Genomic DNA, 11,195 nt, shown 5'->3' with positions numbered 1-11,195 from the left:
GGGTTTATGGTTTACGGGTATGAGATATTGGAGTAAAAGAGTATTAAAGTCAAGTCAGGGCAAGTAATTTAGAAGTAGTATCAATAATTTTAGGAGTAGAAATATTCTAGTAATGTGTAAATAAGTCATACATTTGATTAAATGGTAAATTGTAGTTTCCGTTTGATAAAGGAGGCTTACGTCATAATACGACCCAGTTGTTCTATGATTTCTTTTTCTCTAATGAAGTCCCTGGAAGGTCGTAGTCAGATTATAAGTCTCATCAGTCGCTTCTATAATTTTCATTGCACTTTGTTATTTTTAGTTGGAGATCTTAATGATCACCTCTGCCTTTAATTAGTCTTTTGCTTGTTTGTTGTTTGTTTGGAAAAAAATGTCTTCAGGACTTTAAAAACAATTAGCTTTAGATATGTCAGTATTCATTTTTTTCAATATTTTTCTTCTCACGTAATTAAAATCCATGTGTATTCTATCTTGAGGATTGGATTGTGTGTGCGTGTGGGGGGGGTATTACTATTAATGTAAACTTATTTGCTTGCTGTCACATTTGTGCAGCCTTCGAGGCTTCTCACACGCAACTACAGGTGATTCTGATAATAAGTTTCATTCAAATAATTCAGATAATGAAGGCTGGATTCAGAAGAAGATGAGTGTCGCTTCTGAATAGGACCACTATGAGGTTTTCCCCGATGGGTGTTGTTGTCAACGGTATGCCATCCGTCATTAGTCATCAGAGCATGTGAGATTCTAGGAATAGTCCTTTTTTAAAATAAGACTTTACATGCAGTAGTTAAAAGAGTAAGTAAATACTGTAACAAAAGTGATCCGTGTCTCAGATTCTACATTTTATTAAGATATCTGTGGGAAATTCTGAGGAAGAACCCTTCAATAGAGTCAGCAAAACGAATCCTCCCATCGGTGCTCGATTGAGGCTGCCTCGAGGTGGTGACCGTGTGCGCGCGCTGCGATGGCCGGATCAAAACAGGATCAGTAAAACGGGAATCGGCTGCTCAGGGGAGAGATTTGTGGAGTTGGACTTCAGAGTCGAGATTCGCGTTTAAATCCTGCATCGAGTCCTGGCGGCTAGAGGGAAGTAGCGTGAAGGATCCCGCCGATAACCCGCTATTCTGCCGCCATTTTGACATTCGCGAAACCCGGGAACGTGATATCCACAATCACCCTCCAATACTTAAACATGATGTCATTCCGGGGACGATATGGACCAGACCTGGTCCTAACAACCTCGGAGGGGTGCTTAAAGCAATTGGACTAGACTTCTGATTTCTAAAATGCAACTAACAACCAATAACTCGCCCAGCAAATCAGAACTTCAGTCAGAATCAAGGCATTTAATTACTGAAAATGTTCCTTAACGGTACCAAGACAGAGTTGTCACCCGTACACCTCTCCATCTCCTCTGTACCTGTCCAGGTGCATTCAGAAAGAACTGAGTAATTAAGAGGACATTAAAAAAAAAAAAAAAGACACAAAATTCATGAATATATAAATATGCAATTATTAAACATTCATTAAGGAGATAAACTTGGAAAAACAAATGAAACATTAATAAATATAAGAGGAGGTGACAAAAGTGTATGACAGTGGAGGAAAAACCCAAACATTATTAAGATAAAAAACATTTCTCACTTTAAATGAACTGACGTTCTCTGGTATTTTAAAGCGCACACACACACACACACACACACACACACACACCCCACGTTTGTAATTGAGGGTTTCAATCATGCAGTTTGCTAACAAACGCGAAATATTTACTATTTCATGTCAACTTGTCCATGTGCAATGTTTCTACTAAATACTTTGAGTGTTTATATTTCATAAAGCTGCAGTTATTGCAAATGTAAGCGCTTTAAACTTGAGGTGTGAGGTTTTAATGCAGTGTAGCTTTTGTTCAACTGTCAGTGTTTCTGGCTGTGGGTTCTGTGGGAGCTGAAACGTTCTGCTTTGCCCACTAGAGACAAAAAAATTGGGTCAGACGGAGACACACAACACTAATCCGGACTGGATTGCAAAGAGGGTATTCTACTACTTTTGGCTATTTTTCCACGACCTACTATGAACAGAACTACTGCTGCGATCCATCAGAGAATCAGACGTGTGTCAGCGTGCTTTCGCTCTACAACGGTACGGCAACTCATGTGATGGTGAAGTTCTGCTGGGTCACCATTAGTACTCCTCCACCCGAGGCAATGCTGACACTGACATGATTTTGGACAACTAAGATTAGAACACTGTCTGAAGGTTGCACCGTGCAGGATGTGGACTGTTCCATGTGCACAGGTGAGTTATACAGCACATTATAGAAATGAAGAAGACCTGAACATAATTTGACAAGTGGATGGCACCGTATTTACAAGGTCACATCAGCTGCTTGTCCAATAGTAATATTTCTTTCTCAAGTTTCCTCATTTTAAGCGCTCTGTAAGCCATCTGCTGGTCCCGGTTCTCAATCTCCTTCTTCAGGTAGGAACAGTAAAGGGCTCTTAAATCATCTGCTGGACCCTGTTAAGACAATGACACATGTGAAGAATGCTTCCTCCACAGTCCAAAGACATCGAGAGGGGACGAGGCTGATTGATACATTGACCATAGATATGACAGTGAGTGTGAATGGTTGTGTGTCTCTATGTGTTGGCCCTGCCATGGACTGGTGACCCGTCCAGGGTGAAACCCCACCTCTCGCCCCAAAGGCTGTTGGGATAGACTCCAGCCCCCCGCGACCCTTAACAGGATAATGGATGGTAGAAAATGGATGGAAATATCTGTACACATTAATTTTCTTCTTATATTTTTTGAATTTTCTTTAATTCCACAATTTACAGGCAAGAAGCAAGTATCCTGAAGCAAAACCTGATGTCTAACTGTAACTCCTTGCTTTTGACATCAATGCTGTTCCTCTTTTACCCAGTATGGGTTTTTTTTTTAGTAAGCCTGGGTGACTAAGAGTTACACAATAGCTGCAGGAACAACTAAATGCCAAGTTGCTTTCCAGCCTGTAAGACTAGATTGAGGACTTTAAAAGAAATGTGCATCAGAACTTGTCATGAATGAGACCACAGCCAAACTCTGCCACTGGAATCTCACCTCTGTACTTCTGCTGGCAGTCGTGCACCGCTCCTGAACACCTCTGCTGCACAAATCCTACAGAGTACGACATGTTAAGAAGTATTCAAGAACAAATGCGGAGAGCGATGCATGTTTGGAGATGCTTACCCCCTCTAAATTGGTGTCACTGATGTCAGTCTCATCACTGCTCAGGCTCTCCGGTTCAGTCTTGGTCACGGGGAGGAGCAGGACGGGGTGGCCCGACACTGTACAGACAGAGGCCACAATCAGCACAAGAAATGCCAAAAGGACTTTTGAGAGGAGCTAAAGTGCACCTACCACTGATAAAAGAACTGTCTGATCCAGTCAGAGGCTCGATACAGGTGCCCCCTGGGATGACCTCCACCCTCAGCGTGTTGTCTTTGTGCTGCAGCACGTCCTCCTCCACAGAGGTCAGCGACAAGTTTGCAGAACCCCCCTCGCTTCTTATCACGTCAGCTCTTCTTCTTTTGGCTGCATCGAGGCAGATACATTTTCAAAGTCCCATGTACATCGCACTGCTGACAATGGAGACTTGCATTTAGGTTACCTGTCTGCACAATGTTCTTATGTTTGACTTTCACTTGCTGCCAGGTCCTTTTATAGCCACTGTCAGACGCCCTGGGAATGAAAATTACCACTTTAATCTCAGGATTGCAATGGTGGGAAGTAAGTAGGTGTGACTGAGTGCTGTACAAGCAGTGAATGCAAATTTTAGGTCCTTACAGCTGATATTGCTACTTCACTTTTACACACGAGGTACTTTTCATGTTTTGATTGTCCATGAAATGATGTTTGATACTCTTGTGCAGTACGTTATCACATATAAACCTGTTGTTTCTGCTCCATTTTGCCCAACCGCAACTCATCCTATTTCACCAAACCTGGTTCCCCTCTAAACAATTCCAGTTGGCAAAAATCCGATTTAAGAGAAATCAGAACACATCAATCATGCAATTCCCCTCAGATTCACGCAAGACCCGCTGGCTGAAACAAGCAACCGCTGTACACACTAATTTTTTTCCATGCATCTTAGTAACAATGTGATTAATTGCGTTGATGCATGAATCACAAGACACTTCCAGCGCTCATATAATATCAATACCTTCAGTAAACATAGTTGATACTGCTTTTATACATTCTTGTTTTAAATACAGGATATAGTTCCCGTGTTGGCCTAAGTTTTTATTGCAGTTTTAGTACGCAAATGTCATGTTTTTTCCCCTTTTTTTTTAATTTTCAGATTTAGCATGGCTAATTACATTTACACTCGAGCAATCTTACGCGTTTATTTTTTCAGCAATTCTCTGCCAGGCTTCTTCTCTCAACTTGGAGGCACTTGTGGTGTTGGACTTGGCTGTCAGAATATCTTTCTCCTCCTCATACAACTTCAAGATGAGCTCCTGCTCTTTAGAACTGAAAAAGTGGGCCCTCTCCTGTCTTTTCATCATCTGGAAATCTATACAAACACACACAGAGTCACTAGAAATGTAACAATATGAGCGTCAAAGCAAACTGATTTCCTGGAACTTCTTGGGCAGAGATCATTTTCTCACCTGTCTCTGAGTTCATGGACTCTGATCGAGAGTTCGGTGTGCGACTGATCTCCCCTGATGGCAGCGCGGGTGCGCGCAGTTATCCGAGTTGTTTCAATGCTAGATTTAGTAATCAAACGGTGATCCGCGATCGGGAAACGGAATAAATCCGAGCTTCGAGAATGCAGCAGGTTAACCCGGCGGGCGTAACGTGACCAGTGGTTTTCTAAACAGCGGAAGGAGCGAAGGACGGGAACAGAGATGGACATCAACCAGCTTTGTTAACCCAGGATTTTCTAATTCGGCTTAAGGCGCGTTCACGTGATGGAGGCGGAGTCCGTAACTAAAACCGAGTCACGTGCGCCAAACAACATTTATTGTTCTCCCTTAACGATTTTATGGGGAGTCCACTCTGACCATACAAATATCAGCCGCATCATTAGATGCGCAGCTCTCACACTGCCAGCAAATAAGCCGAGCTTTTCACAGCAGCCATTTTGATCGACTGCAGGGGAAGGTCAGGTGTAATTAATGAGGCTGGTTATGCCCCGGTACATGCATGAATGTCTTCAGTAGAAGCTGTGTGTACCCTGCCAGTACCTGTTAAAATGGCTGCTGTCCCTTTTATATGTAATACAGCAGCCATTTTGATATTTTGCAGCGTAGACAAACGTGGAATTAAAATAAATGATCATGGCCGTGCCCCATTTACTGCCATACCTACTGTGAATTCAGGAACACTGGCATTACTGTGACTTAGCAAATAGAACCTGGCCGTGATTACATGGGTCGTATCCACTCTTTTACCCTGTTCTGACTCATAACGGCTGATGTGAGAAGGGCTTATTAACTGCAGAGATTTTCCACATAAAAAGGACTGAATTTGTAGTGTCTGGTCATGACGGGAGGCCCCCACACAGACGGGACCTGACCTCAGCAGCAGTGGTTCTTCATAGCTGAATGTGTCGTCAGAAGCAGATATTTTAGGAAACTGAATGTTTTTGCTTTGACCTCAGACACTGGTTAAGCAACTCAACTCTGCTGTCATCACTGTATTAGATAAATCTTCACTTTTACTACAAGAAGGTTTCCTGACAAGAGAAAAATCGACTTCATTGAAAATCATTAACAGCGCGCAAACACACAGAAGTGCTGGAAATGGCTTCATTTTGGTGTTTCACAGCAGATTATGACGTCACAGGCCGACATCCTGGAAACGCTAGTGTCAATTTAACAGTGATTTTATGAGTCACATTACATTAAACATCCAGAGCCTCCTGTTTGTTTGTCTTTGGCTGCTGCAGCAGTGTCTCTTTAAACCTGTCCAATGGATTTATATTCCTCGTATTCACAAAAGATTGTAGTTTGTTCCTGAGTGAAATATGAAGCCGTAGACCTCTCCATTTTTGCAATTAGTCATCGAGTACTAATACCACTTATTTTATGTGAATATGGCCACATATGCAGTCTATAACCAGGGTTGATATCCAGACATTAATACCATTTACATTTATTATGTAACTGGAAATATCTGTGACATGTTAAACTTACTTTGTAGAAGAGACCAAGAGACAAGAAGACTGTTTGCATGCACTCAATATTCCACTATTATCTCAAATAAATTTACATGGCTAATAATTCTGTCTGCAGCTGCATGAAAATTTCTCCCAGTTATACACTGAGATTGATTTTTTTTTGCAGTTCTTGAGCTAATAGCTGCATATCCCAAATCAGACTACGCGTCATTTAAAAAAAAATAAAAAAAAATCCATCAGTAATATGCAGTTTACATGTCCCTAAAAAAAGTCATGTCTTTTTTTTTTAAATAAGAGTGGAATATTCATGTGAAAGATAATACAGCCAGCAACTAAAGTTTGAGTATCCCCCACGAACCCTTTTTTTCCAGCAGAAATGAAAAAATATTGTCTGATTCCTGTGAACTATAATTCAAAACCCTGAACGCTGCAGTTGCCACTGCATCACATCAACGAACAAAAGAATTAAAACATGAACTGAGGTAATTAAGTTACTTTATTTCTGTTAATTCAAGTCAAACTGACATTTTGTTTAATGGTCCAGAGCAGACAAACTGTTGGTTCAGGAGCCTCCTGTTGAGAGCCGGAGGTAAACACAAAAATAACGAGGAGCGTAAACTGTGATTGAGTGTGATGTGGTTACAAACAGCAAGGGAAGGCTGGTCCCTGATCCAGGTGTGAGGTCTGGAGGGAGGGTTTATTCATCGTGGCCCTCATAGCCATCAGGTAGGGCATTCACATGCGGGTTGTGGAAAAGGGTTTTGTTCCCATCTCCCCAGGGGAAACGCTGCAGGAATAACGAAGAGAAATGCATCATTCAATAAAAATACTGATAAAAGACAAAACTCAAGTCACTTAGGTCAATTTAAGAATGTGTACTGAACAAGTCCGACCTTGCTGCGAATGCGGAGGTGGGAGTAGGGGATGAACTCCGGCTGTTCGTGGCTATGACTTTGCTCTTTCAGGTACACATTCAACATGCACACAGCAACTCCGGGTAGAGCCACCACATACGAGAGTATCTTCCATGTTTTGACTGGAAGACAACATGATTGAGAAAAGTGTCAATAAAAATGCAGATCCAATAATAAAACATTTAAGGAAAAGAAAGCTTGGGACATCACATCAAATGAATTAAGAAAAGGTATCTGTGGATCTCTTCACCATGACTGACAGTGGAATACCACCGATTATCAAAACGTATCTACCACACAACATAAGACGGAAAATAACTCTTAACAAAACGATGACAAATAAAAGCAGATTATACATCCAGATTCGGGGGCCTCGGCATTCGGTCTAAGCTCATGTTTGGACAATCAAGGCAACCCAAAATGTAGGAAACAATAAATGATGAGTTGTTTACGAATTACATTGCTAAAATATTACAAACTAGCAGTCATAACAAGCTCATAGATATACAACATCAGTCACACACTTCTTACCTTGCAAGACGTTATTTGTCACAAAACTTCACTTAAAGGTCATGTAAATAATGAAAGTCAGTTATAAATAAGCGAATTTACTTACAAATGACTTTGTTTCTAATTAGAGGACAACTGTCGGAAAATATCTTCTAGTTCAAAACAAAATAGCAGCGTAACAGCTTCCTCTACATGTTGGCTCAAGGATATTATGCTACTTCTAAAGCTAGCATTGCTAAAGCTAGCTCGGCAAGGTCACTGTCAATCTGACCACATAACCGTCAGGTAAAGTTAGATTAAATAAACCAGAAGGGTTTTAATCGAGTTTACCTGCGTTCTCGCCATGGCCAGCAGCAGCAGAGAGCTGGCGCCGGGTCTGGGTCAAAGAAGACCTCAGCAAAATTTGAGAGAAGCGTCTAAAGGCCGCCATGTTCCTTTCGACTGACTTCTTCTTCGGTTTCTTTTATTGCTGTAGGCCTGCTGACTTTACCGCCGCCTTCTGGACTCGGTCGTCTACTGACGACGACGCACAGAGCGGAGGGAACATACAATAATCGTTCAATATTCAAATTTGGCAGGGGATTATGTTTAATCGACACGTTCTAAGTTTGACACTTTGATAGGCGACACACAACCTAAGAGTCTCTGTCATAGTCCAAAGGTCGAGGTAGACGCCACCACAATCATCAGAGGAGCTGAAGAACTTTGCTCATTTACGCGCCACCCAGCGGTGAGGAGCGACAACTACACACGGGACACGTCACGGTTGACGAACCATTTACATACTGTTTTATAGAATTTTGAAAACATTGAAAACATAAATTTTTGACACTTTAGTACGCACAGTTGTACATTCAAAATCAACGCAAACGTTCCACCGTGAATATCCTGTAAACTTTTTCAGTCTTCGTTGACTTCAGGAGGGTAATGTTTATTATTGAGGTCATAGTGGGGTGTTGTTGTTGTTCTATACTGCGGTATACTGATAGGTGCTTATGAAACTCCACACATAAATTGGATGACAAACATAAAAGAAAGACCTCTGAATGTAACACCAGTCCAGTTCAGCACCAGACACTTTACAAGCTCAGTAATTAGAGAGTAATTAATTATAGAGTAGCTACCAAAGTGGCCAGACAGCGCTGGGTAAGGATGAACTAATTGTCATTGCTGAGTTTCACAAGATAAAAATGAACCAAGGATTCATAAATAAATTAAATACAAACTAAAAAGTATCGACCGAAGACCTCACAAGGTCAAACTAATGCAACGATGTCTCAAAATGAATATGTTGCCAGGATGCATATTATTTTTATCCACACACTTCAAAGTATGAAACTCATGTAACAAAATCTGACTGTTTTTTTTTTTAACCCTTAAACGATTGATAGCGAATTTTGTACAAAAAAAAAGGTAGTTGTGAAGCGTTTCTCTTTAAATGGGAGGACTTACAATGATCTCACGGTCAGAGTCCAACCAGAAAATTTGAGAATTTCTGGTTGATGAAGGTAAGTGATTAACATTCTCCTCACTCGTAAGTATGGTTGATGTTAGAATGCCTGACTGTCCTTATTTTCTTAGTTGGGCATCAAAGCTCATGAGTGTAAAAGTCATGTAGGGGTTTTGTGTACCTACATCAATTTGTTAGTTCTCCCTAAATATTGCTATATTGTTAATTTAAATCTAGTGAACCCTTTGCTGGAATCAGCTCATTATTATTATGATGACACTGCGAATCATAGAAAGTCTATTTTGTTTAGTAAGTTGTTAATATTTAACATTTTTGGCATGAGGACAAACATGGGAGCAATAGCTGACCTGTTGCTTTCCCTGGTAAAGACTCTCAAAAATGACTTTTAAAATGACTGAATACTTGAAACTTGTGCCTATTGAGAGGAATTTAAGAAGAATTCCTTTTGACTGACAGCTGCTGTGAGTCTGCCAGTCTTCTTTCAGCAATGGAGTCTGAGTATCGCCAGTTTGGCTCATCCGATGAAACTTCTGTGCATTTAGACCAGACCATCAGCAAACAGAAGGGTAAAACACGCCTGTGTGACTTGACGTAATTATCCAAAGTGTCAGTTTGAACAACGAAAGTAATGCCCTGCAATGATTTTAGGTATAAGGGGGATAGTGGTCTACATTCTCTATGGCGTCCTGGTTCTGCTGCTGTTAGTTCTGCTGATGGTAACTGGGATCAAATGTACGACTTCAGACACTCTGCAGTAAAGCCGGCCTGGTAAAAGCGTCCTGCTGACTAACTCACATGATTTATCTTGTTAAAGTTGCCCACATAAATAAGGAAATCTCTGGTGTCAAAATTCTCCTTGAAAGAATCAGCCATCACTCTCCAGCCTCCAGACCAGGCAAGGCAAAAGCAGGTTGCCTTCATATAATGATGCTGCTGTATATTGTTGCCCTCGATTAAACGTCTCCGTGTTTCTCCTCTAATAGACAGTGGACACACTCCGCAGTATGTCCCTGTACAAAAACGGATCCCAGCTCAAGGTACGCACTGAAAATGTCAATTAAAACCATCTTCCAGCATGTCTGACCACCTGACTCCATCTGCACCAGGAGCTTGTCGGGACGGATGGGTGTCTTTCCAGAAAAGCTGCTACATGATATCCACGACCATTGCCACCTGGAGCAAAGCAGAGGGGCAGTGTCGCTCCCAAGGAGGACACCTGCTGGTACTGAACACTGTGGACGAACTGGTGAGGTTCTGGTTTTGCACGGTGCAGCTGTCCACATCTGGACTCATAAATTAACCAGCTGGTATTTCTTCCCCCAGGTCTACATTTCAGAAATAACCGAAATAGGTTTCGACTTCTGGATTGGACTGGTGGAGCGACAACACGAGGGACACTGGAGCTGGGTGGATGGAACTGACTTTAATTCAACCCCAGCGTGAGAGACGTTAGCCGAACAAATGCTTGGGAAGTCCCCACCCTGTTAGCAACACGTTTGTGTGCGTGCGTGTCTGTGTGTGTGTGTGTGTGTGTGTGTGTGTGTGTGTGTGTGTGTGTGTGTGTGCAGGTACTGGGATGTCGGTCAGCCTGACGACTGGGACTACAGAGAAAACGGCGAGGACTGCGGGCAGCTCCATTCTACAGAAAATCGAATCCGCAGACTGTGGAATGATGCAGACTGCCAGCTGTCCTACAGATACATCTGTGAGATGAAGGCCTGAGAGGCCACGAATCTCTCAGAACCCCGGATATGCTGGAAAAGTCTGCGCTTGACAAAGATGACGCCTCTGCTGGCCGTTCTATCACGTGGGCTGCCAGTGAAGGTTTTTGTTTATTCTTCATCGGGATTCCTATCAAAAGACACCACGGTGCCTGCGGGTCCACCTGGGGTCCTGCAGAAACAAAAGTATAATATTATTAATGATGCTCAGTTCGACAATTCCAAAGTAAAATCAAGACGATATAAAAGGAGAAAAAATACATAGAGAGAAAACTATCAGGGAAATGCAGTATATAATGTGTATGAATAATTCAATCATCTGAATAAAGCATTAAGTTCCAATTTCCTTTTATCTTTTTTCCTTTTATCTTTTTTTTTAATACTCGCTTCAGCACTGGTTCTCC

The 11,195-nt window shown here is 41.8% G+C and overlaps 3 protein-coding genes across 5 annotated transcripts; 1 reads left to right on the top strand and 2 right to left on the bottom strand.

Moving 5' to 3' along the window:
* Window positions 1–70: 70 nt before the first annotated feature.
* On the bottom strand, window positions 71–4,989 carry LOC147260590 (uncharacterized). Its single transcript, XM_086207219.1, has 7 exons — window positions 4,662–4,989; window positions 4,390–4,564; window positions 3,656–3,726; window positions 3,406–3,579; window positions 3,235–3,332; window positions 3,106–3,162; window positions 71–2,523 (listed from the first exon to the last, which is right to left on the bottom strand). The coding sequence occupies exons 1-7, from the start codon at window positions 4,675–4,677 to the stop codon at window positions 2,380–2,382; spliced, it is 735 nt and encodes a 244-aa protein (XP_086063345.1). The 5' UTR covers window positions 4,678–4,989; the 3' UTR covers window positions 71–2,379.
* Window positions 4,990–6,653: 1,664 nt separating this feature from the next.
* On the bottom strand, window positions 6,654–8,105 carry cox6a1 (cytochrome c oxidase subunit 6A1). Its single transcript, XM_086205468.1, has 3 exons — window positions 7,930–8,105; window positions 7,069–7,211; window positions 6,654–6,962 (listed from the first exon to the last, which is right to left on the bottom strand). Exons 1-3 carry the CDS (start codon window positions 8,027–8,029, stop codon window positions 6,873–6,875), a joined length of 333 nt encoding a protein of 110 aa, XP_086061594.1. The 5' UTR covers window positions 8,030–8,105; the 3' UTR covers window positions 6,654–6,872.
* A 621-nt stretch (window positions 8,106–8,726) lies between these two features.
* On the top strand, window positions 8,727–11,144 carry LOC147260588 (C-type lectin domain family 4 member E-like). Of its 3 annotated transcripts, none has more exons than XM_086207213.1 (8): window positions 8,727–8,745; window positions 9,527–9,636; window positions 9,719–9,802; window positions 9,885–9,965; window positions 10,054–10,107; window positions 10,177–10,316; window positions 10,394–10,509; window positions 10,639–11,144. In XM_086207213.1, exons 2-8 carry the CDS (start codon window positions 9,558–9,560, stop codon window positions 10,790–10,792), a joined length of 708 nt encoding a protein of 235 aa, XP_086063339.1. In that variant the 5' UTR covers window positions 8,727–8,745; window positions 9,527–9,557; the 3' UTR covers window positions 10,793–11,144. The 3 variants fall into 3 exon arrangements, with proteins under 3 accessions (XP_086063339.1, XP_086063337.1, XP_086063338.1); XM_086207211.1 differs by lacking the exon at window positions 8,727–8,745 and adding an exon at window positions 9,062–9,107; XM_086207212.1 differs by lacking the exon at window positions 8,727–8,745 and adding an exon at window positions 9,123–9,133.
* Window positions 11,145–11,195: the final 51 nt, after the last annotated feature.

Source organism: Aulostomus chinensis, chromosome 6 (genome assembly GCF_037954235.1).
Source record: "Aulostomus chinensis isolate RoL2024-O1b breed Wild chromosome 6, RoL_Achi_v1.0, whole genome shotgun sequence".
Classification (NCBI taxonomy): Eukaryota; Metazoa; Chordata; class Actinopteri; order Syngnathiformes; family Aulostomidae; genus Aulostomus; species Aulostomus chinensis.
This window is presented reverse-complemented; position numbering and strand designations above follow the sequence as displayed.

Excerpts from the sequence above, each read along its gene's own strand:
- LOC147260590 (XM_086207219.1), bottom strand. Across the intron at positions 3,727-4,389 it reads ATTGCTGAAAAAATAAACGC|GGCGTCTGACAGTGGCTATA; the intron begins GTAAGATTGCTC and ends TTTCATTCCCAG. Across the intron at positions 2,524-3,105 it reads CTGCCAGCAGAAGTACAGAG|GGTCCAGCAGATGATTTAAG; the intron begins GTGAGATTCCAG and ends TTGTCTTAACAG.
- cox6a1 (XM_086205468.1), bottom strand. The coding sequence starts at position 8,029 with ATGGCGGCCTTTAGACGCTTCTCTCAAATTTTGCTGAGGTCTTCTTTG. Across the intron at positions 7,212-7,929 it reads TGGCCATGGCGAGAACGCAG|TCAAAACATGGAAGATACTC; the intron begins GTAAACTCGATT and ends GTTGTCTTCCAG. Across the intron at positions 6,963-7,068 it reads ACCTCCGCATTCGCAGCAAG|CGTTTCCCCTGGGGAGATGG; the intron begins GTCGGACTTGTT and ends TTATTCCTGCAG.
- LOC147260588 (XM_086207213.1), top strand. The coding sequence starts at position 9,558 with ATGGAGTCTGAGTATCGCCAGTTTGGCTCATCCGATGAAACTTCTGTG. Across the intron at positions 9,966-10,053 it reads CTCTCCAGCCTCCAGACCAG|ACAGTGGACACACTCCGCAG; the intron begins GCAAGGCAAAAG and ends CTCCTCTAATAG. Across the intron at positions 10,510-10,638 it reads GACTTTAATTCAACCCCAGC|GTACTGGGATGTCGGTCAGC; the intron begins GTGAGAGACGTT and ends GTGTGTGTGCAG.